This window comes from Mustela lutreola, chromosome 14 (genome assembly GCF_030435805.1).
Source record: "Mustela lutreola isolate mMusLut2 chromosome 14, mMusLut2.pri, whole genome shotgun sequence".
Classification (NCBI taxonomy): domain Eukaryota; kingdom Metazoa; phylum Chordata; class Mammalia; order Carnivora; family Mustelidae; genus Mustela; species Mustela lutreola.
The window spans coordinates 67,619,602-67,642,271 of NC_081303.1; the positions used below are offsets into that span (position 1 = coordinate 67,619,602).

General features: G+C 44.0%; 1 protein-coding gene across 5 annotated transcripts in view; it reads right to left on the reverse strand.

The window, feature by feature from the left end:
- PBX1 (PBX homeobox 1) overlaps window positions 1-22,670 on the reverse strand; it is a 279,587-nt gene that overhangs the window by 13,980 nt on the left and 242,937 nt on the right. For 3 of the 5 annotated variants that reach the window (XM_059145472.1, XM_059145471.1, XM_059145475.1), the window contains 2 exons: window positions 16,155-16,267; window positions 14,696-14,785 (listed from right to left, as the gene is read on the reverse strand). The exons of 1 other annotated variant lie outside the window; for it this stretch is intronic. In XM_059145472.1, the coding sequence (XP_059001455.1) occupies window positions 14,696-14,785; window positions 16,155-16,267 (203 nt within the window). The remainder of the gene's footprint in view (window positions 1-14,695; window positions 14,786-16,154; window positions 16,268-22,670) is intronic. One more of the 5 variants, XM_059145473.1, reaches the window with a different exon arrangement.

The window sequence follows — 22,670 nt, forward strand, 5'->3', positions numbered from 1 at the left end:
ACACAGGAAGCTACAGCCCCTTACACTTTTCTGACCATCCAAGAGACAGCAATTACCCCAGATTATCAGTCCAACAATGACATGCCGCGTAAAGAGAGACACCGAGCCAACTCTACATCCCAGAGACTGGCATATTCAAGTACACTTAGGACATTAATAGCAATTTACGTGCCATCACTGAGACAAAGCCACAAAGGCTCCACTGGCAGCCTCTTATTTTGAAGCCTATTATTTGTGGGAGTTACAGGCTATAATCACAACAGAAACTTTCAAAACCCTTATCTTCCGTGACGCACCAAATCTATTTCAGAGTCATAATTGCTATGTCACCGGAGAGTTTGCTGCTTAATGCACTCAAATGCCATTTAGTGTTTGCAGGGTCATTACAGCGAACAGAAGGGTGGGGAGGGGGAGGGATGGTGGGAAGCTAGGGGGGAGGGGAATACAGATGGAGAATGTTGAGGGGAATGTGCTAGAACGGGGCACTCGTTTATGTAGGGGAGGATACTGTTGTTTTGAGCATTCCTTTTATCGACAAAATGAGAGCAAGTGCTTGAAAACTATCCACGGACTTGAAAATGCAGAATTGAGAGTTCAGGGGCTACCAACCCAGAGATCCTTCACGGAGGTTGGGGAATGGCCTCTCTTAATTCTGGGATTCTCAACCAGGTGTCAGAGTGGGTTGATTTTTTAAGAATGTCCATATTTTCCTTTTATGCCGTTCCAGAAACCTCTGCAGTGGGGATCTTCCATTGGTGCTCTGGGCTTGGGAGTCTGAGCTGGCTTTTCTGTGTGTGTTCTGCTACGGGGCGGGAAGGGTGGGGGGTGGACGGTGCCCGTGAGGAGTCAAAATTCTGCAGCTCAGAATAACGTGCTCCCTCACAGGTGGCCGAGGAAGATACCGGGAGGCCGACACAGCAGCCAAACCACCAGAAGACATCACGTCACTCAGAAGACCATTTTCTAGACCTACGGTCCGAAGAAAGCTGGTTAATGCCGATCGCTTGCTTTCTTCATCCTGACTACAAACTAGCCAGGGACATACCCGGCAACTCCTAAATTCCGGCACAGGGTAAATTGTCAAGGACATTTTTGACTGATGAACATATCTCTAGGTTTTCCAAGGAATCTCCGAGGTTCTGTTTTCTAGCCCCAGGATTTTTCATAGACTAGAAATACAGAAAATGTTAAGTGAATTCAGACTGAGCGTTAATTTTTTTTTTTTTAAAGATCAACACATTATAGATCTGCCTTTAGTTTTCCTAGAATAGAAAAAAAAAAATCCACCTTTCACACTAAAGAACTTTCCACAGAAAGAGACAGAATGAGACCTTTTTTCCACAGGAGTCCCTGTCCACTGAGAAATAAGAGTTTTCTCTGTATTGCCTACATGTTGGCCAAGTGCAGGATGGAATAATAACCTTATTGTATAAAAGTTCTTAGAAATTAATAGGAAAGGATGAACATTTCAAGAATATGTATAGAAGGCTGGCAAACATATGAAAAATGTTCAATATTACCAGTAATCGAAGAGATACAAATTAAATTAAAATAAAAATGAGAGGCCATTTTATAGTTTGATAAGTGACAAAGATTTAAAAGACTACTAAGACACTTCCTGAGAGTGAGGAAGCGGGAATGATCGTGAACTTCTGGTGGGAGCTGTGCGTTCATACAAGTTTCAAGAAGAAACGTTTCCCTACATCGCAAAAGCCTTAGTCTAGATCGTAACCTTTGATCCGGTGTCATGGTTAATTCCATGTCTAGGAATGTATTCAAGGTAGTAACAGAAAATATACACTGAGTTTTCTGTATTACACTGTTTGCCAAAGTGTTTTTAATAATAGTAAAAACAACCACCACCACCACCACCCAAAAAACAAAAAAAAGACAGTCTAACCCTTCCACCAGAGACTGATTAAGTAAATTATGAACTTTCCCCATACCATGCTTCTGTGCAGTTATTAAAGTTATGTTTGAGAAGAATGTTTAATGATATGGAAAATATTCATAGTATATTTTTAGTAAAATAAGTAGGTGACAAAATGATATGTTCGATAGGATCATAGCTCTTCTACACCCACACAAAACACACTTACACACAGAATGCTAGAAGGCTGGAGAACAAAAAGTTAGCAGTAACTTCCTTCTGTGTGATTTTCCCTGCATTCTCCACATTTTCTAAGTTAATATTAATTTGTAATCAGAAAATAAAAAGTAAATGTAGAAATTAGACAAAGCGTATGCGGTAAAGTCCACATCTGATTTAGATCTTTGTCTTGCGTGTTTGAAAGGTCTTGGCTAATCTTCAGAGCTCACTGGAGAACAAGCCAGGGCAGTCAGTGGTCAAATACCAGTCTGAGGTCTTTCTTAGATGGAGGCAACTGGGACTCTCGCCTAGAGAAGACAAAGTTAGCAAATGATTTCAAAACTCTCTTCAGAGTATAACTACCTGCGAAGAATGTTCATCAGCTGTTTCTCCCTTACCGCAAAAGAGTAAGGTCAAAGAAGGTGAAACACAGTAATCAACTTAGATGAAATACAGAATTGCTTGAGACTCTCCTTTTAATTTTCCTGCCCTAATGTCCAGTGCAGTAACTGGGTAATAACAGATTCCAAGAAAATGCTTGCTGATCGAAGGAGCGAATGAGTGAGTGAGTGAACTTTAGATCAAGCTCAAGGCCACAGAGTCAATATCTGCTCCAGAAGAAAGTATGGGAAAGACAAGGAAGAGCAGCAGATGTATGGTCACTGAATATCTACCCAGAAAAGGCTGAGGAAGTGATTTGGTGGAGATCATAGGGCACGAGGAATAGAGAAGTTGGAGGTAAAGGACGTGTACCAGGCTGCGATAAACAGAAAGAAATAAGAAAAAAAATTCACTCTTGTGTGGGAGAGCCTTTCTGGACAACAGAAACACCAAAATGCATATGCTTGCTCGCAGGCGTTCCAAGTAGGCAGAAAGTCCAGCCACAGGTCGGCTTGCTGGTTTACAAATACATAAGCACAAAATAAAAGGAAAGGGAAAGCTTTTGACTATAGGTTCAAGCAAGCTCAGAGCAAAAAGCAGTAAGCACCTGCTATGTACCAAGCCTGAACCGAAGGCTGGGATATAAAACCAGGGGGTCTAGAGAGAAGGTAAAGAAAACCACCAGAAAAGGACTCCTACTCCAACCTGGCCTGTGAAGTACTATGTAGACACAGTCTGCAGGGACTAGAAGTACTTCCGGGAGAAGATGATCCTGGACTACATCTTCTAGACTGAGTGCGATTATGAGATCCTTGCCCACTGCCACGGGTTCTGGGCTATGGATTCTACTGCTTGAGAATTTTGATTACCAGGAATTGCCTCTAAGAAAGACCAAGCTCAGTAGCAGAAGATGCGGAGAGAAGGTTCCAGAACTCATGGTCTAGATGGGAAGCACCAGGCTAGGTTCTTGGTGATCTTCAGCAGCAAAAATCATCACACTAGCCAAGGAATGCCAATGGGTATCTGCACGTCTGTTTTGCTCACCTTTAATTTTATTGTTTTTATTATTGTTCCGATGCCTGGTTTTACCCACCTCTGAATGTTTTTTGTTTCTGTGTTTTGGACATTTTTAAAAAAATGTCCTGATTGTTTTAATAAACTTGAGTTAAATAACATAATGCATATAAAGTACATAGCACAAAAGAAGTCAGTAAGTGTTAGTTATTAATACAATTATTAAATGTCATTTTAGCCTGTTAATTTTCTATCCTTATTGTGTTTTAATTGTTCTTTAATTTACTGCTTTATACCACTTCCTTATTTTATTACTACTTGATCTGTTTTATCATCTTTGTAAGTATGTTCTTAGCTGATGTTATTTATTTTAACAACTCGTCCTAGCTTATTTTATGCTTTTAGTGTTCTCTTTAGTAATTGTGTGTCCTAATTGCTTTTAACCTTCACTTTGCCGCTTCACATGCAATTTCCATTTCTCTTCTTTCCTAGCTCTTTTGATCTAAATGTTTATCATGGAAATACAGTTCACAGACTTCCTAGCTCTTTAATATGTGTTACTCTTTTTTATATTTAATTTTTAAAATTTTATTCATACATTATCATTTCATATATTATTTATTCATATATTATCCTTGCATTTTATTACTTTTTAAATATTTTAATATTTTTTATTTTTTTAGAAGATTTTATTTATTTATTTGAGAGAGAGAGAGAGAACACGAGTGCATGCAAGCTGGAGAGAGAGGGAGAGAGAATCTGCTGCAGACTCCGTGTTGAGCGAAGACATTCACAATGGTGAGATCACAACATGAGCTGAAACCAAGAGCCAGCCGCTGAACTTAGCGTCACCCACAGGCCCCATGACAAGTGTTCAGTGTCAACAAAGAGGAGGGACTGTCTCAGTAGAAGTCCTGCCCAGCAAAGCAAGGTGGTCCCTTCTGTTGGTCTGGGAGAAACTGGGACTTCTGTGGTTGATACTCTGGTTTCTTCAATGCTAACCTTTCCCCCCACCCCAAACCATTATTTCACATGGGTAAGCTATTAAGTTAAAATTTTTCTCTTCCATTTTACTGTCCCCAAATTACAAAAAAAAAAAAAAAAAAAGATTTTTCTTGACTTCACACATAGATTCCTCAGACAGCCTTGCTGTGTACTTTAATGAACCATCAAATTTCTCCATGAGGAGACACCAGATCTGAAATTTCTACTCTCTCTCCTATGATCATCAGGTCCTTGGCTAAGTTGGTTAACCAAATGGGACACAACAGTGACGTAGGGTAAGCTATGTCCAGGGAAGGGCTTTCTATGTAATTTTTTAAATTTAATTTTAAGAAGAGAAACCACTGGTCTTAAGCATTCTCTATGCCACCCAAAAAGGATACATAATGTAATAGTCACAAGGGAGTTCTTACAGTTCTTCTCCCTATCAGCCAGGCTCTAAAATATTTATTATAAGGAAACATAACAGATTCTTTTACGGTAAGGTTCTTGCCAAGACCCTTTACCTAACATACAAACTAGAGGTTTAAGGCTCCCTCGGGACAAAGGTTAAGAACCAGGCTTTGGAGTCAGACTTGGTTGGATGTAGGTCCACATCCTGGCGTCATCCTCTTCTTGCTATTTGATCTTGAATAAACTACTTAATTTCTGAGTCTCTGTTTTCTTATCCATAAAATGGAGAAGAGAGTGTTGATAAAAATACAGGATGAGGGACCCTGGGTGGCCCAGTCGATTACGTGTCCGACTTTTGATTTTGGCTTCGGGAGATAGAGCCCTGCATTGGGCTCTGCGCTCAGCAGGGAGTCTGCTGGAGATTCTCTCTCCCTCTGCCCCTTCCCCAGATCACGCTTCTCTCTCTCTTTTTCTTACATAAATAAATAAATCTTACAAAAAAGATTAAAAAAAAAACCCCACTGAAGTATTAGGATACAGACTAAATATTACAAGTTAGTGTTCTCAGTGTGGATGTCGGGAGAAGCTCGGGTTTGTCTCAGAACTTTACACACGGAGTTGGCTGTGCCTTTGTTCTCTCGACTCTCGAAAAGGGCAAAGAGTGTTCAGTAATGACCCTGGGTCTTTCTGCGACTCCCAGCTCTGGCGGCAGAGAAGCCTGGCACTTCTCTCCTTAGAACCTCGCCCTTTTCAATTACCCCCTCAGTCTCAGGGTTGGCTGAAGATGGGCTAGCACACTCCCATGACGGATCCTTCTCTAAGGAGGAATAAAGTACAATTTTGGACAGGTGTGTGGCTTTGGAAAATAATCGGTTTCTATAATTTGGGGGAGAAGCTTTAGAACTGGACTTTAAGCTAAAGGGGACAAGAGAAGAAAAGGGAGGAAAAGAAGATGGAAGTTGGGAGCTAGAGCATCCTCTAGGTGAGGAGATCCACTGTAATTTTTAAATATCATTAGCATCTGTTTTTAGATACTTCAAAGGTTCTTATTATGGCCAAGGGAACACAAGTCCCTTTAGAAGCAGTTGTTACATAAAGTCAGAATCGAAAGCAAGTGTAGACTAAAGCATCTGATTTGATATGCAATGGACTTTTTAGCAGAGTCAGGCTCTCAGATTGATCAAGAGTGAGTGGCCGTCGGGCGTCGGGGGTGGGGGCGAGAGGCGACACCCGAGGGCCTAGAAGAGGACAGATTACTCTGTGGTCGACTTTGTGCTCCGTCCTTCCTTCCCCTTCATTTTCGCTTCTGTAAACTGCTAGAAAGGGGCGGGCACCAGAAGGTGAAGGATAGTAAATTTTACAAGTGTATTCCATTGGTCAAAAATCAGGAGAATGTGCACTAACCATCTACAAGCTTAACTGCATAAAATTTTACTTTAGAAGAGAAAGAAAACTATAAACGAATACTGAATACTAGTTCATGACACCCATGCCAGTAATGTCGAGTCAGGCAAACCTGCACTACTGCTGTCAGTTTACTTTGAAATGCATCTGAGAAGTAAGCTGGCTTGGCGACAGAAGGACGCAGATATAGGTAGACGCAGGATGAAATACGGATGCCAGAATGTGTGGTAGGCATAGTGGCTTCCCTGTGAAATTCTCCCAACTCTTCTGTATGTTGGAAAAACTTTGAAATAAATGCTGGCAAAAATTTTTTTAGAGGTAGTATCCTTCCTGCAAAAGCAACAAAAACAATAAAAACAACAACAGGAAAAAAACAATGTGATTCCTTCTCTTAGGTAAGCCCTAAGCACCATTCAAATGTGCTTCCCTCTAGAGCAGAGTTTCTCAAACAGAATGTGCTTCGACATCACCAGGGGATCTGGGTAAAGGACAGAATCTGATTTAACAGTCTCGGCGAGGCCCGAGATTGTGCCTTGGTCGTGAGCTCCCAGGTGATGCCGATGTGGCTGGTCTGCAGCCACGCTTTGAATAGGCTAGCGAGTCAGTGGCGGAGGGAACAGCTATTCAGTGGCTGCCAGCAAAGGCTCTGGGCACCTGGGAAATCTGAAACAGAGATGGGACCTCCTGTAAGGTCTAAATGATTTTTAGACTTAAAGGGTTCAAGATAAGTTCAACGACATGTCTGGCTTAGGCTTAAAGATTATTAGGTTAGATGAATGAATGGCTGACAAGAGTCTACAATTACTGCAAATAGAGCCACAATAAATGTGGCATTTATAAATTTATATTTTAAACCTTCCTCCATATTCCTTCATAGTTTAAAGCATGTGATTATGCTAATCTTGTTCACTTCTTGTACACGGTTAATTTTTAATGACGAGTTCTAGTTGCTTTAGGAAACTGATTTAGGCAGAAAACATGTTTCTCTGTGGTCAGTGTTAGGAAGTTTTCTCTGTTTTTACAGTGTGATCTCAACATCAACACGATCGTCCCACGTTTGGTGGCCTCTATGTTGCTGGCGGGGCATCTAGAATTGCACTGTGCAACACGGCGGCCACTCACCACATGTGGCTCTTCAAATTTCAGTGAACTCAAATTAGATACAGTTACAAATTTGGTTTTTCAGTCACACCAGTCACATGTCAAGTGCTCAACAGGCAAATGGGGCTAACGGTTAACTTACAGCCAACAGTAAAACAGAACATTTCCATCAGTGTAAAAAGTTCTTTTGGACAGCATGTTTCTGTAAAATCTCTAGAAGAATGGCAAATGTCAATCCACGTTTCTAAGCCACTCACATTTTTAGATGATAGGAATATAAAGATAGATGTAAATTCCTCTCACAATGGCCATTCCCAAAATTCATTAAAATATTATTATTTTGCTATATTAGGTGGAAGTATAGAGCTTCTGTTTCAGAGAAGCAAGGATGGAATAAGTAACTCGCAGCATTCTGTGACTCTACTGGGCGCCAAAACATCTGTGTGGCCCATGATGGATACTAGAAGGTCCTCAAGAAGTATTTGTTTAATAAAGCATTTACTCATTTATTTACATTGCTGGTCAGCTGTTTCAAACTCAAACTGGTCCCGCTTCCTGTCTTATTTCTCCATCAAATTCAAGAATTGGAATACTTCGTATTTGGAGATATGGAAAAGAATTTCCCCAAACTCAAACAGAGTCAGAGGTAAGTAGATACATATACATACAAAATATACATACATATATTTTTTTTTAAGTACCAAATTTTAAAATAACAATTGGATTTTCTAAGACAGAGGTCTAACATGTTATCTGGAAACAAGCTAAGAACATGGAACCCCCTTCCCAGAAGGTAAGAAGTCATCAGCAGAAATCGATGCCAACATTTCCCACAATTAAATTCATCTGATTTAATTAGCTTAATATTTACTGAGGTCTAGAGGAGCCGTGCCACTTCCAGGAGCAACTGCCCTTTTGAGGTTGTGAAATTTTTCTTTATAGAGAAGAGGGCGGGACCGACTTGAGTCTCGAAAATCTGACCAGAACCTCGCCCAAGGGCGGCATGGCTGCAGGGTCAAATCTGGGCCCACCTGGGTAGGGTGTTCTAAAATACCAATTCAGTGAAAACAGCATGATGCACAACTGGCCTCTCACAGATGGGACTCTTTCTAAGAAGACAGATTTCTCTTTCATTTATAGCTCTGAACTATTTCCCTTCCTGTTGTAGTTTCCTGGAGATGGGAAAACCCATTTTTCCTAAGCAGAAGAGGATCCTGGACGAGTTGTCTTTTTCAGAGTGCAGGAAACGGAGTCCTATCAAGGGGAAGCGATTTGTCCACCATCACGTGGGCAAAAAGTAGCAGAAACGGAATACAGATGCGTTTAGCATGTATAGCCACTCACACACTGTGAATGTGATCAGATCTGTGGTGACCGCATCACTTGGTTTGAGTTCAACCAAACTCTTTGTGACTATTTCTACTAAGGAGTTTTCCCCAAAAGGATATGTATTCTTGTAAGCCCACGGTATGGATTTTTGGGGAGGGGGTAAGATTTCTCAAATTACTGCTGGTTGGTCTTGGATTCTCTCTTCGGAGTAAACCTCCCTTCCAGATTCCCTCCTAAACTTCAGAGTTGATCGGTTCCCTTGTGTGAATCTTTCAAAAACAGGAAACCTGATCGCAAGCACTGAATGAGATTGAAAACTAAAACATATGCTGATGGGCATCAGAATTTTACATTCATCTCACGTACAGGCTTTCCCCAACCTGAACTAGACGTCACCTCCTTCCCCAAGGTCAAAAACACTACGGACGGCTTATTTGTGGAATGGATGACTGGATGGGTGGATGGATGCATACTCGAACACATGAATGCATGAGTGTATGAAGATGCCATTAGACAACGTGGCCTCATTGGAGGGCTTTCACCTGGCCACTGGGGAAAAACAACGGATTACGTATGAAATTACAATATTGAGGGTTTTTTTTCTTCTTCTTCAACTATTGTGGGCTCCGATAAAATGTTTTTCAGTTCTCAAATGATAAGTTGATATGGTATTAAGTTTTAAAAGCCTCATCCAATAAGAAGCCAGAGGGGCTTCCTCCATTTCCTCTCGACTCTGCCATAAAGAAAAGCCGGGCTGGAAGCTTCTGGAAGGCAGTAGTCCATCTACAACATTCCTGCCACCTCGAAACCCTCCAGAGATGGGTTCACCATGTTCAGACCTGTCAATTCTCATCACTCCCTCTACCCCTCCAGCCTGGGGCTGTTCGCAAGTCCCAGCTGCAGTGTTGGGAGGTACCTGAAGGAAGCGAACTGGAGAGCATATCTGGATATATTTTCATACCTTCAAATTTTGAATTCCACTTGACAAAATAGAAAAATAAAAACTTCATGTAATTAAAATGCATTTTTAAAGATTTGCATATGAATTTTAATTATCACTCTAACTTCCCAGTCCTACAATTCCACGTGTGGCAACATCTTATTAATACATACTTAAAGTGGGGGTGCCTGGGTGGCTCAGTGGGGTAGGCCTCTGCCTTTGGCTCGCGTTGTGGTCTCGGAGTCCTGGGATCGAGCCCTGCATTGGGCTCTCTGCTCAGTGGGGAGCCTGCTTCCCCTCTCTCTCTGCCTGCCTACACTTGAGTCTAGTGTCTCTGGAGTGGACAGCAAAGAATCAAAGATGGTCCTTGTTGATCTCTAGATTTAGATCTAGAACTCTCGATCTCCACTCTAGAACTATCCAGCTGAAAGGGAACTTATAGCTTGCTTCTCTGGTAAATTTCACAGATGAAGCAAAAATACAGAGGTGACGGGACTTATCAAAAGAAAAGGCATAGGAAGGCATTACGTTTCCTGGTTTCTAGTTGCCTCTACCTCCCGTGAGTTTGGCCATGGAGGTTCCAGTGGAACATCTGGTAGAGACAATGTTATACAGTTGTATGGATAGTATCCCACAAACAGGTGTTGACACAGGGATTCTTTTTAGGACAGGAGAAGTTCTACAGAATTCAAAGGAATCATTCTCTTGGCAATATCACCACTATATAGCTTCAGGTATCTAATGCTGATTTGAATCAGATTCTCAGAAAATCTTCACCAGTCAGAAAGTTTAGAAACTTTTTATAAAAAAGAAGACCTAGGGCACCTGGGTGGCTCATTCAATTGAGCATCTGATTCTTAGTTTTGGCTCAGGTCATGATCTCGGAGTCATGGGATCGAGTCCCGTGTTGGGCTTTGCGCTCACTGGGGAGTCTGTAGCTCAGGCAGCTGAGCATCTGATTCTTAGTTTTGGCTCAGGTCATGATCTTGGAGCCATGGGATCGAGTCCCGTGCTGGGCTTTGCGCTCACTTAAAATCTCTTATAAAAAGGAAAACTTAAAAAACTTTCTGAATTAGAAACATGATATATTCGTGGGTTAATAAAGCACTTAAAATAAAGATAATTTCCAGATACTTTACTGTTATATAAGATGTGCCTATTGGCTACTAAATAAATACACGTTCTAAATTCAATGGCAACTTGTCTTCTCCTACCTGATTTATTCATCAGTCAACATGTTCTGAGCAACTAATACAGGCATTTAGGAAACAGTTAGGAAATATACAGGAGTGGAAGACATGAAGACCAACTAAGTTCTGTCTGTTCACATACCTGTAAGGTAAGAGAAGCGTATGTGTGATAAAGCAAAGAGAAGCAGAGAAGAAGGGCTTAGGAGGATAACCCAGGCAGCAAGGAGGAACTGGCTGTGGGAGCGAAAGTATGTTTTTGAGAATGGGGAGGCATTGGGAAGGTGGCACAGGAATGAAGGACATTTACAGAGATATCTGGCAGCCAGGCCCAAATGTAAGGGGGATGTGCGCGATCAGGTAGAAGTGAACTGACCATGCTGTCCAGCACCCAGATTTTACCTGGATGTCAGGAGGGTGAGGTAGAAGGGCAGATAGGTTGGGACCAGGGTGTGAGAGACTCTTGAGTGTCAGACCCGGCATTTGAGCTTGCTTAGGTAGGCAACAGACAGGTGCTGGTGATTTCTAGGCAAGAAATGGCCGGATTCAGAGGGTGTGTGCAGAAGAAAGGAGACACTGAAGTCAGTAACGGTAATGAGAAAATGATCACAATGGCCAAGCCAATGAACTATTCCAGAACTAGGACAGTGGCAGTGAGAAAGGAAAAAGAATGAATGTGAGAGCTGAGTGACCTAAGTCTGTCCGATTGACAGGGGAGTGAAATAACCTCCCTCCATTACTCAGAGCCACTCTAACCTGGTAAGTACTGCCCATTGTCATCCGAGAGCACAACGGACTTACGGATGTAGAATTGAACGCTTGCCGCCGCTACGCAAGGGGGTGTTTAAGACGTGTACAACGCTACATCCTTGTCGAAAGCACATCTTTCCATCAGAAGAGAAAAAAGTGACAACCATGTCCTAACCAATCCTCACTAGGAACTGTCTACTGTGAAAACTGCTCACACACGAAGAGAAAAAAGGTCAAATTAGAAAGTTACCGCTTATAACATTTCATACTGCATTCATGTGGAACGATTTCTGCTTGGCCAAGCCCTTTCCTACTTATTTTCTCATTTTCCCTAAAGCAGCCCTTGAGGGATTAAGCCTGGGAATTACAGTCCTTGAGGGACAATGCCTACCCACAGACACACGAGAGTGACCGGGACCGGAGTCTCCCAGCTCTTCCCAACCGTCCATGCGTTTACCACGTGGGCTCGGTGAAAGGCAAGTAAGGGGTCTGAACTTTATGGGATTGAAAATAGACCCTGGTTGGATAAGATATGGGTGCTATGAAAACCCAGCCAGGCGAGCAGATAATGGCTGCCCAGAAAATGTCCTCTACCAAGTGAAACACAATCCAGAGTCCAGCTGGGAATTCCATTGCTGCCTTGGGTTTAGGAATTGTTTATTTTTATTTCTTGGCTCGAACCTTTCATTCCTGCTCTTGTCTCCTCTTGTCTCCCTCCTTCCCTCTCTCTTTCTTCTCCTGGCAGCCAGAGCCAGGTGTGTCCACGTCGAACATCACTGTCTAAAACCACAGCTTGCTCTAACAAGCTTGGTCTCCTGCACGTGGCACAATTTTTAAAAACTTAAAATGGACACCCAAGGAACTTATCATATCACCATCAGCCTTTGAATCATTTACCCTGCGTATTAAAGACCCAGGAATCAAATAAACACCGTTTCCAGGGGGAAAAAAAAATGAACACACAATGAGAGTCTTTCGAGTGGTATTTTTAAGCCCAGTTTCTGTGGTAAGATTACATAATCAAACATAATTGTCTGCACGTGTTTGGTTACACTCTTCCAGAAATGATTCCCAGCCCACCCGACAGTGTCAGAGGGGTCAGTGTTGACCCCCCAGAGTCTGAGTGCCAACCTCTCCTCCATTACCTAATAAGGAAGCATAACTGTAAGCCCATTTCCCGCCCATCGCATAGACTTTCTGTGGCTCCTGGTCTCATCCCCACACTCTGGTATTTTCCTCATGTTCTTGTCTTCCACTTATACAGAGCAAAGCTTTTTCTGGAAAAGTCTTTTGAGATAGAAGATGTATCTCAGAAAGACTCAGACAACACATAAATGCTTATGTGCTTGAAACCACCCCCCCCCCATCACACACACACACACACACACAGACAAGCACAGAGCAACCTCATTTGTCTGGGGTCTGTTTTTTAGAACATACTTCTCCACCACAGTATCTTGTAAGATTTTGCTAAGCAGGTTTCCAGCAAGTCAGCCATTAACATGGTAATTATAATTAGCATAAGCACAAGAAGAGAAGAATGCCTCTGCTCTGGAAATCCTGTCTGGAAAAGTGACAGGATCGCCCAGACTACATTCAACAGGGTCAGCTTTGACCTCCTCCGTCTCCTGCCAGAGAGAGACTTGATAAATACCATACAAATTCAGAGGGGATTTTGCCTAAAGGAGGTAGAAAATAAAGTGCTCCTAAGTGGCAGGGGCCTTAAAAAGTCACCAAGACACTTCTGACCTGGCACTACTCTCCGACATCCTGACTGAATAGCTAGCTATGCCGCCATGTTTGAACGCCCTGATGGATGGGGAGTTCTTGACTTCCAGAGGCAGCCAATCCCTTTTCTGGACAACTCTCACTAGAAGAAAGGCCCGTCAAAGGTCGAAGTGAGATGTGTTTCTCTGAATCTTCTACTGGCTCCTATCCTTGGCCCATTTAGCTCACTCATGACAAATCCAATCTTTCTCACAAATAACATGACTAAAACTACTGTACACCACCCATGTCTTTTCATTTATGGGCTAAGAATTCCCAACTCTTCCAACCATTCCTTGTGATGAACCTGCTGGTGTTCTGTTGATTCCTTCCAGTCTCACCTTAGTTGTGTCTGAGTTGACCAATGCAGGGCTGAAGGAGACATCACCTACACTGGTGTAGATACCACAGCTCCGTTAGTATAGACTAGGATGACATTTGACACATCAGGCCTTCTGTTCCTTCATCCCACCCCCAATTCCTTTGTATTGTAACACCAGAAAAACCAACAAAAAAAACATCCGCCACCAGTCAACCACAGTTTTCTTCCATAGTTCTGAGCCAACGGTTCTACTGGAACCTCCTGCAGCCTCTAAACGCCCAGGAAATGACCCCTGATCTAAAGGACAGCCTCCTTTTCCAGGCAGCCTCTTGTCCTCGCTTGCTGTCACCGCTGCTGAGATAGCGGACGATTGATCTGAGAAATCAAGTTGGATTGCTGTCCCAAATCTACATTCGGTTCTCCTTGTGTCTGTCTGATCGATTTCACTCTGTGCGACACAGCTTGTCGCTATGAATTTTCATGCTAGTCAGAAGCCGCCAGCGCGCCCAAGAACGAGGAGAAGACGGTCTGTGCCCCTCCCTGTCCCTTCCCCTTCCCCAGCCTCTGTGTTAATTTCTTTCTTGTTTTTGTCCTTAGACAGACTGGAGAAAGGTGCTTTTTCAGACCACAGACCTGGATGCAGTGGCTTTTGGGCTACTGGTTTTCCTGCCCAGGGTCCCCAGGCCCCAGCTTGTGGTGACATTTCCGACCACCGTTGTGCTAGGTGTCACCTGTTCAGCGGCTCCTCTCAGCTGAACTCGAGTGGCCGCAGGTGCCGTGAGAACACTGATCGGGTATGACAGCCCTTGATGCCAGCTGCCTGCATGAAGCCCGCCCGGTTGCCACTTTTTGTGTGGGGAGAACGCTGCTGACGGCGTGGCCGATACAGACCCGAGAAACTAGGTGACCGTAAAGCTAAGAGAAGCCCTACTAAGTGGCATTCCGAGCCCTATGGCTTTGAAATAATTGGTTATGATAGAATAAAAACAAAGGGTGGGGGGGCCTTGTTTTCTTACACTGATGCCCTGCGGACTGTACATCTGACTGGCTGCGAGTCCGTCACTGTATCCTCCTGTCTGGCTGATAACATGGCGAAGGGTATCCACCTAAACGGACGAACAACAACAGAGAGATTAGTCAGGGAGATGCAGGGGAAGGGAGGCAGAGCAGCATCGCGCGCGGACCGCCGAGTGCGCGGGCCAGATTTACACAGTCCTGGCCGAGGTATCCTTCCCCGGAGGGGTCCGGTAGGAGGAGGCCGGCCTCTCTATCTGCCAAATCCGTTCTCCTTTCTGAGTTCGGTCAGCAAGACGGTGACAAGATCCAAGGCACCTGGGATTCCCACCACTGAGACTAACCCCCAGCGCTGCAGGAGATGGTAGGGGACGGGGGACGGAGTGAAGGACCCCCCCCCATAGGGACCACCCTATTCGCTTCTCCTCCGCTGGTCACCTACAGAAGTCTAGGCTCTATCTGCAGGGGGACTGGGCCGCCGACTCCCAGAAAGAGCGGTATGTGACTGACACTGTCCTTGCGAGGACCCAGGTGACGGCCAGCTGTAAGGTCCCTCGACCAGTCTGACCACGGCTCTCCACACTTGTCCCTAGGCTGTGTTTCCTGAATCACTGGCCAGGTGGTCTCTTCCAGGTGTGAGGTACTTCCTGTTCCGCGGGCAGGGTGGGAGACCAGGCTAACGGGGCTCAGAATTTCCCTGGCCATTCTGACCCAGAGCATTCGGCTTGACCCTCTCCCGCAGGCTCTGTGCTGAGACAGTAGGGTAGCTTCCTGGGATGAGGTGAAGACAGGCTGTTCGCTAATGGGCACCAAGGGTTTACACCACATGACCGGATTTTTGCTTCCCAACATGGGCCCCGACTCATGACCAGAAACCCAAGTCCCGTGACCTCAAGGATGATTGAGAAGATGAGTTTAGTCAACCTGCTCGGGTGTTTGTAAAGCTTGAAATGAAAACAGAAGATACAAAGGTATTTGCCTACTCATCAGTCACCTCCTTATGTGGCTACTATGGAGTGTGGGAAACCCACAAGCAAGAGGGGTGGCCTGCAACGGGAGACAGTGGACTGAACTCCTCCTCCCTTTCCCATTAGCGAAGAAAGAATCCGCTGCTTCCACGTGCCCGGCAGGCCTCGGTCACTTCACCCTGAGCTTGCTCCTCACCTGCTTTCCCATTGTGGCTGACAAGTCAGAGCCAAATGCATTCACAAAGTGTGGACAAGATTTCCCATGACCATGGTTGTCTTTGGTTTGGTTTGGTTTGGTCATTGGCAAGATTTTATTTCTACATTTTCCCTCGCTCTCTCTCCCCCTTTCTCTCTCTTCCTCACTCTATCTTCCTCTCTCACCCTGTCTCTCACTCTCTCCTCTCTCTCTGAATAGAACTGGCAAGTGCCAAGATGACCGAGGGCTCTTGGACTCCAATGCATTCAGCTGGTGGCACATTGGCTGGGTCCCTACCTGTGACTGCACGTTGGCTCCAACCTGGGCCCCTTGGTAAGAGTCCCCATTGAGTGACTGCACGCCCATGAACAAATCTCCAGAGTTTGACATGTTAAAAGAACTGGAAGAACCTGGAAAGGAAAGAGTGAGGCACCTGAATCACAGAAAGGAAAAGGCTCAACCCCTGCAACTAACAGCCAAGAGGAAGAATGACATGCAAAGCAACCCCTCCCAAATAAACACTAAGATAAAAATAACATCCACAGAGTCTGGTTAGTAGCATGAAGAACAGAGCAAGCAATAAAGGGTGCATATCGTTCATGTTACGTGAAGCCACGTCTTACTGCGAGTTGCCAATAGGACTGTGTCCCCTTAACAACTTCAAGGCTGAGAAAGGGAATATTTATTTGCATGTATTCTTCTTAATTTAGTCTATTTGAATTGGAAATGGTCTCCAGGACCTCTCTTTCATGCCCATAAAATTCTGGGGGTTGCCAGGGGAGCACAAGCTGAATGATACGGACTAGTCAATGGATGGTACTTCTGCCACCAAGATGGCGCGCACAAGCTATTTGGCTGGTTTCCAGATATGCTGTTGCCAACCCATCTGCCCTCACATGGGAAGCAGCCCTGGTGAGGGAGGGTGGGGAATGCGTGAAGGCAATGTCACACGTTAGGGCTGGCCATGGGATGGGAGTCCATTGACATTTCTGATCTCTAGAAAGGAGGTCAAGCTTCTGGCTGGGTAGCAAGCAGCCCAAGAGAGCCTCAAGGACTACAAGATGTGAGGATGGTGACGTCTTCCCTTGGCACCTGCTATTATGGAGGAACGTGAAACAGAATAATGGGCTGGGAATTCCGAAGCATGCATGAAATAGGAAATGCTAATAATAACACTTAAGATAACAATAAAAGAGGGCCTCAAGAGGAGCAGTTAACCATCTGCTTTCACCTCCCAGAGAAGAAGTCTTCTCCCACACAGTTAGCCTTGAGGCAGCACCCAGGTGGTACTATGGGAAACCTGGCCCACCCTCGGCCTCAACACATGGGTGTGGAGAAGCTTCTTATTATTCTGAAGTCATCGTGCAGCTCAGCGCATTAGGAAAGAAAGCTCAACGTGCAAGGTTTGGTTAAAACATGACGTTAGCCTAGAAAAGGAGAGACCTTAGGGACCCAGGTCAGTTCCACTCTATTTCCAACTCTGTCCTGCTCGAATCGCACTCTTGTCCTCACATTTGACAGCTATCATCCTCTTGGGATCACCCAGCAATGATGCCCCAGCTCTGATGCTTTCTTAATCTCCCAAAGTAGGGAACTGCGCTCTCCTAGAGGGCTGTCTCCTGGAGCTCAAGAGAAAGCTTTTCCTGTACTCCATCACTCTGCTCTATGCTGAACTGCTCACAGGATCCTCATATGTCTAAGGAGGGCGCCATTTTGAAAAACCAAATGGTTCAACTTGCGGGGATCCTCAAGGTAGGAAACTTTTCTGTTTTTCCTTGTTTTGGGGCTGTCCATCCCCACACAAGCACTAGCTAGCTCTTGAGCTACATAAACTGATTCCCCACTTGCTCTTGTTGTGGGAAGAAGGGAACGCTTTTTCTGGGGGACAGGAGGGCGACTCAAGTGCCGTCTAGAGGACTACGACTTCTCCATAGCTCTGGAACATGTCTTGTCTCATTGGGCATGCATTTCTCAGTTTAGCTTATCTGCACAGAAGTAGACTACTGGGGTCCTGAGCCAAAGAGGCATAAGGTCTGACCAGGCACGGCAGCCTGTTCTGGAAGTTTCTTCCAGTAATGTGGTGCCAATCTCCCCAACATGTGGCTGAAGCAGGGTATGATGGCACAGATCACATAATTCCCCGGCCTGCATTTCCTACTTATATCCTTCTCAAACTTTCTTTCCATCAGAGCTACTTCTTATTTAGATAAGAAGAGCCATTTTGCCCTCATTTACCACACACACTCATATTTAGATGGCATCAGAACCAGGAGTAGTCAGCTCCAGGATCCCAAATTATAATTGCTTATAGAATATCATAATTTTTTTGCCCTCCTCCCTCCCCCAAGAGCATTCAGTTGGATGCCCAGATACATCCTTTCTTTCTCTCCCAATCAAATACCATGTAATAAACTCACACTCATGCGTGGTTGATGGTTTATTGGAAATGAGCACTGCCCAAGAAATGGGAGAAACCCCCAGAGGGCAGTACTGGTGCCAAGTAACATGGCGTCCATGGAACCATAAAGGTATGGGATGTACCATTTACAAGATACACACTGCAACAGACACAGATGATTTAAAAAATATATGTGCATAGATAAATTATAAATATGTCTGGCTACCTAATGTACATAGAGATAGATAAATATGAACATATCAATGGCCTTCACGTACAGATGCACTTGACTCAGAGTAATTACAGGAATCACTCCCTTGCTCTCGCCTCTGTCTGCTCTTCCGGCATTTTGTTGTCCCTGTGCAGCCATGTACTGCACAATCACAGCTTCCAACTCTCTGAGAAGTATCTAGTAGGGCTGGCTCTGAGAAGAGGCCAGAGGCCACGCATACCACAAGAGAGCAGACAGAAGCCCACACAAAACTCGAAATGAGGAGGAGAAGATAAGTTCTTCATTGGGCACTGGAAGGGAGGAAGAAACAGCACAGAACGGACAACTTCCTGAGAAGGAGGTATCCTTGACAGAGAGCAAACGGGCTGTCTTGGAGGTGCCACAAAGTCTCAAAGAACTCCCACGGAATGACCTGGCTTGTGGAGAAGGTCCTACAAGAACCTCGGGGGCAGGTGGCTGGAAAGTAATCCACAATTACCAGAATGCACATTTTAAGATGTGCTTGCCAGTTAAAAGGTTCTGAATTTGGAGTGGGAAGGGAGGCACGTGTCCCATGTAAGCTGTCACCCAGATATCGGGGGCACATACAGAGCGGAGCCCGCCCTCCACTAGACAGACAGGACATAATGTATCACCTATGGATTCTAATGCCTGGGCTCCGGCAAGTATGATGACGGGGAGATGTGTTAACATCCGTTTCCCTAAGATCGTTTTCTGAAGGCTGCATTTCTCTAAAGAGTCTTCAGGAGACTTCAATTTGTTCGGGGGAGGGGTGGGTAGAACAACAGTTCACTGCATCCTCTCCCCAAAAATCCAGAATCCTAACGATAAAATCTAAACTTAGAGCAAAGTTTCCGGACACTGGCACTATTGACATCTGGGGCTGGGAATGGGCTCATGGTGGAGGAATGTTCTATGAGCCGCAGGATGACGGTCTTCCATCTCCCCAGCCTCCAGTCACCAGAAGCCAGCAGTACCCGCCTCCCAAAACCCTGACAGCCAAATGTCTTCAAGCACGACCGAATGTCCCCTGAGGTACAAGTTCGCCCTGTTGAGAACCAATGACGCAGAATAAGAGAGGCGTTACTTTTTCTTACTGTGGAAATCAAAGGGTTTACAAGTATTGGCATGTTATTCCTCAGAGCATTTTTATGAAGCAGAAGTCTGGCAAAGACTGCTTCCTGTTGTAGTTTTGAAATCAAGGCTCCCAAGAGATCAGGGGGCAGCCGGTCAGATTAGACTTTCTACACCACTTGGAGACTCAAAAGATGGGGCCTCTTTGCTAGACACGACTTCATTATGTCTCGGGCTTGCTTCTCTAGCTTCCATGATTATTCCCCTTCTAAACTCCAAAAATTACTGTTGCTTTCCAACCAGGACAAGGCATAAGAGAGAAAGGCTGTCTGGTTTGATGGGAAACCCCTTCAGAAGGTACACGTGGCAAGGTTCTAGAGTTCTAATTCTGGCAGGCTATGTTTTTATTTTCTACTAAGAAATTAGAGAAGAAAGAACACAGCAGAAAACATCCATGGCATTCATTCTTTCATTTTGTTTAAAAAAAAAAAAAAAAATTCCAGGAGTTCCTACGGATTTACTAAGTGTCAGCCAGCCTCACTAGGTGTGTTACCTCTTTTCTAACGGTGTGTATTACATAAATAAACTTCTCTTAGGAAGCCAGAATCTAGGGGGTTTAATATGATCATCTTCCCCCAATCTAGAAAACACCAAACCTTCTATTAGGGCTTGCCTAAGGGCTTGTAGGGCTTGTATAAGGGCTTGCCACTAACTATATAGTGTCAGAGGAAGAACTTTCACAGTTGAGCCTGCCGTCCTTGAAAACACACACTCACACACACGCACACAGAGCCAGCAAAAAAAAGATTCCAGATGGGGGAGGGAGTCCTGAGCCTCAATAAGCCTGGGATTGCTTCGCTAATCACAGAATCTAATCAATTGTCAACGCTGATGCTATTTGCCACAGCAAACATCTGCAAGGCACAAGCCAACTTCTTCCTTCCTGGATGCTGATAACCTGACCTTCCAAAAGGGGCCCCGTTTTTCTGAGATCTTATTCCTGCTTTTCTTATCTCATCAAAAATAGACACGAGAATGGATCCCTCTAGGTAATTCCAGAAGTATGGACCCAAGATTATAATGACCGTGTCAGATGGTCCCCATTTTTGCTTTTTTTTTCCCCCCCAGAAAACGTAATTTTCTTCTCTTCCTTCTATTCTTTCTCTTTGTTCCAGGCATTCTGCTCGACTCTGCCGATGTCAAATACGAAGCATGCTGGGTGCGTCCCTACCTGTTTGCTCGTCCCCCATGGGTCCTTACCCCAGGTGATTTTAATGAATTGTGCTTAAGGAAATAGGAGATCAGGCATCTATCCACAACCAGGAATATTCAGAAATGACCTAAATAAAGCCACTGAAGAAGTGCTTGTCCACACAAAAGCCTCTGGAGGGAAGATTTACTCGCCAAGTATCCTTTTTGCAATAGAAATGAGTAATGTAAATTTAGTAAAGCTTCGGTTGGGGGAGGGCCCTGCTTCAATATTAAGGATATAAAAAGTTCCCGGTTTCCAGAACTCTTAAATTTCAAACTCAGCCAAATTATATCTTCACATATTAACCTCTTATTTAAAACTTGTGTCTATTTCAGTGACTCTCTATCCTTCGGTGTTATCTAGGAGCTAGTATGTGACTTCCTAAGCACCCTGTGTGAAAAGTCTGAACACTTTAATGTTCTCACTTTATCTGTGCAGTGCTCTGGGTTGTGATAGCAGCAAAGGAAAATACAGAAAAGCCTGTGTATAACTTTTCCTGTGAAAAAGTTGCTGAATGAAACTCCCACGCTATTGTGCACATACAATAGTATTTTCTTTTGTCTCTACTGAAAAAAAAAAAAAAACACTACAAAGGGGTTCCTCTGCATATTATTTCCAACAACTTAAGCACAACTGGAAGGCTTAGCTCCAATTTTCCATAATAATTTACTTGGTGCTTAGAATAGTCACCTAAGCTTAAACTAGCAGAAAAATTCTTTAGAAAACTGTAATCATTGACTGACATTCCAAGAGAGCCAACGTAATTCTTAAACACAGAGTCTGTGTGTGTGTGTGGGGGGGGGGTTTAAAATGCTTACTTTTCTCTTTTTAAGAGCTTTAGAAAAGAATAAAAAGTTACAGCTTTAGTAATGAAGGAGGTCCACAGGGCCCTTCTAGGGACTCGTCATAAATCACACTCAACCATCTGCAATGCAGATCTATCCGCGACGGGAAAAAGTCATTTTGATATCTGTTTTGCATTATGATAACCTTTGCAGGAGTGGTGAGTGTGTTTTTGCTAATGCTGACAGGACTGTACTTCTACCAGAGACAAGGGAACATGTCTGGATAGCAGGGTGATTCAATGACTGTTGCTGGCCGGAGACTGAAATGCTTAAGAGTTGACCAGATGGGGAAGAAGGAAACTCTTTGGTTACTGAACCTCTTAGCCTTGATCCTTTGTCAATCATGCCATGAAGGGGAAAGAAGGAAACAGACACACACAAACCTTGAAAAGTAAATAGGCTCCTCAGATTTGTTCAACCTGGTGTGCTGGGAAAAAGACACAACTAGATCGAATCCTACACTGTCTTACCATGTCCATGCTTACAAAGCCCAGGCCACTCTTTGTGCATGATTCCATTTAAACAAAAGAAGGCATGGAGATACAGCCCACTGGCTTGGAGACCCTTAGAACAAATTAGGGCCTCTAGAAGCTCACAGAAGACGTTAGTGTGTGGAGCCTTATAGATCTCTAGTAACAATCCACCATAAGGTAGAGAGAGAATTTATTTTAGTGAACAAACAAGCTTCAGGGGTCAAAGGCACTTCCCAGAAATGTTAGAAATCAGATTTTTAATCATCTTACAGTCAAACACATTTAAATTTGTGACCCTTCACGTTGGAGGCATTGGTCTTCTTAGATGTGTGTCCCACCCCCAAAATCAGTGCAGTGGTTCATTATAATGAATAACGTGAGAATGATCTGAGACCAAAATTATTTAATAAGGAAGCACTTCTGGGTTTCCCTTACCAAAAAAAAAAAAAAAAAAAACAAAAACAAAAAACCAACAGGCCTTCCACAGCATACAGATACTAAGGTTATATTTTATGTATTATTGATTATGGTTTTTTTTT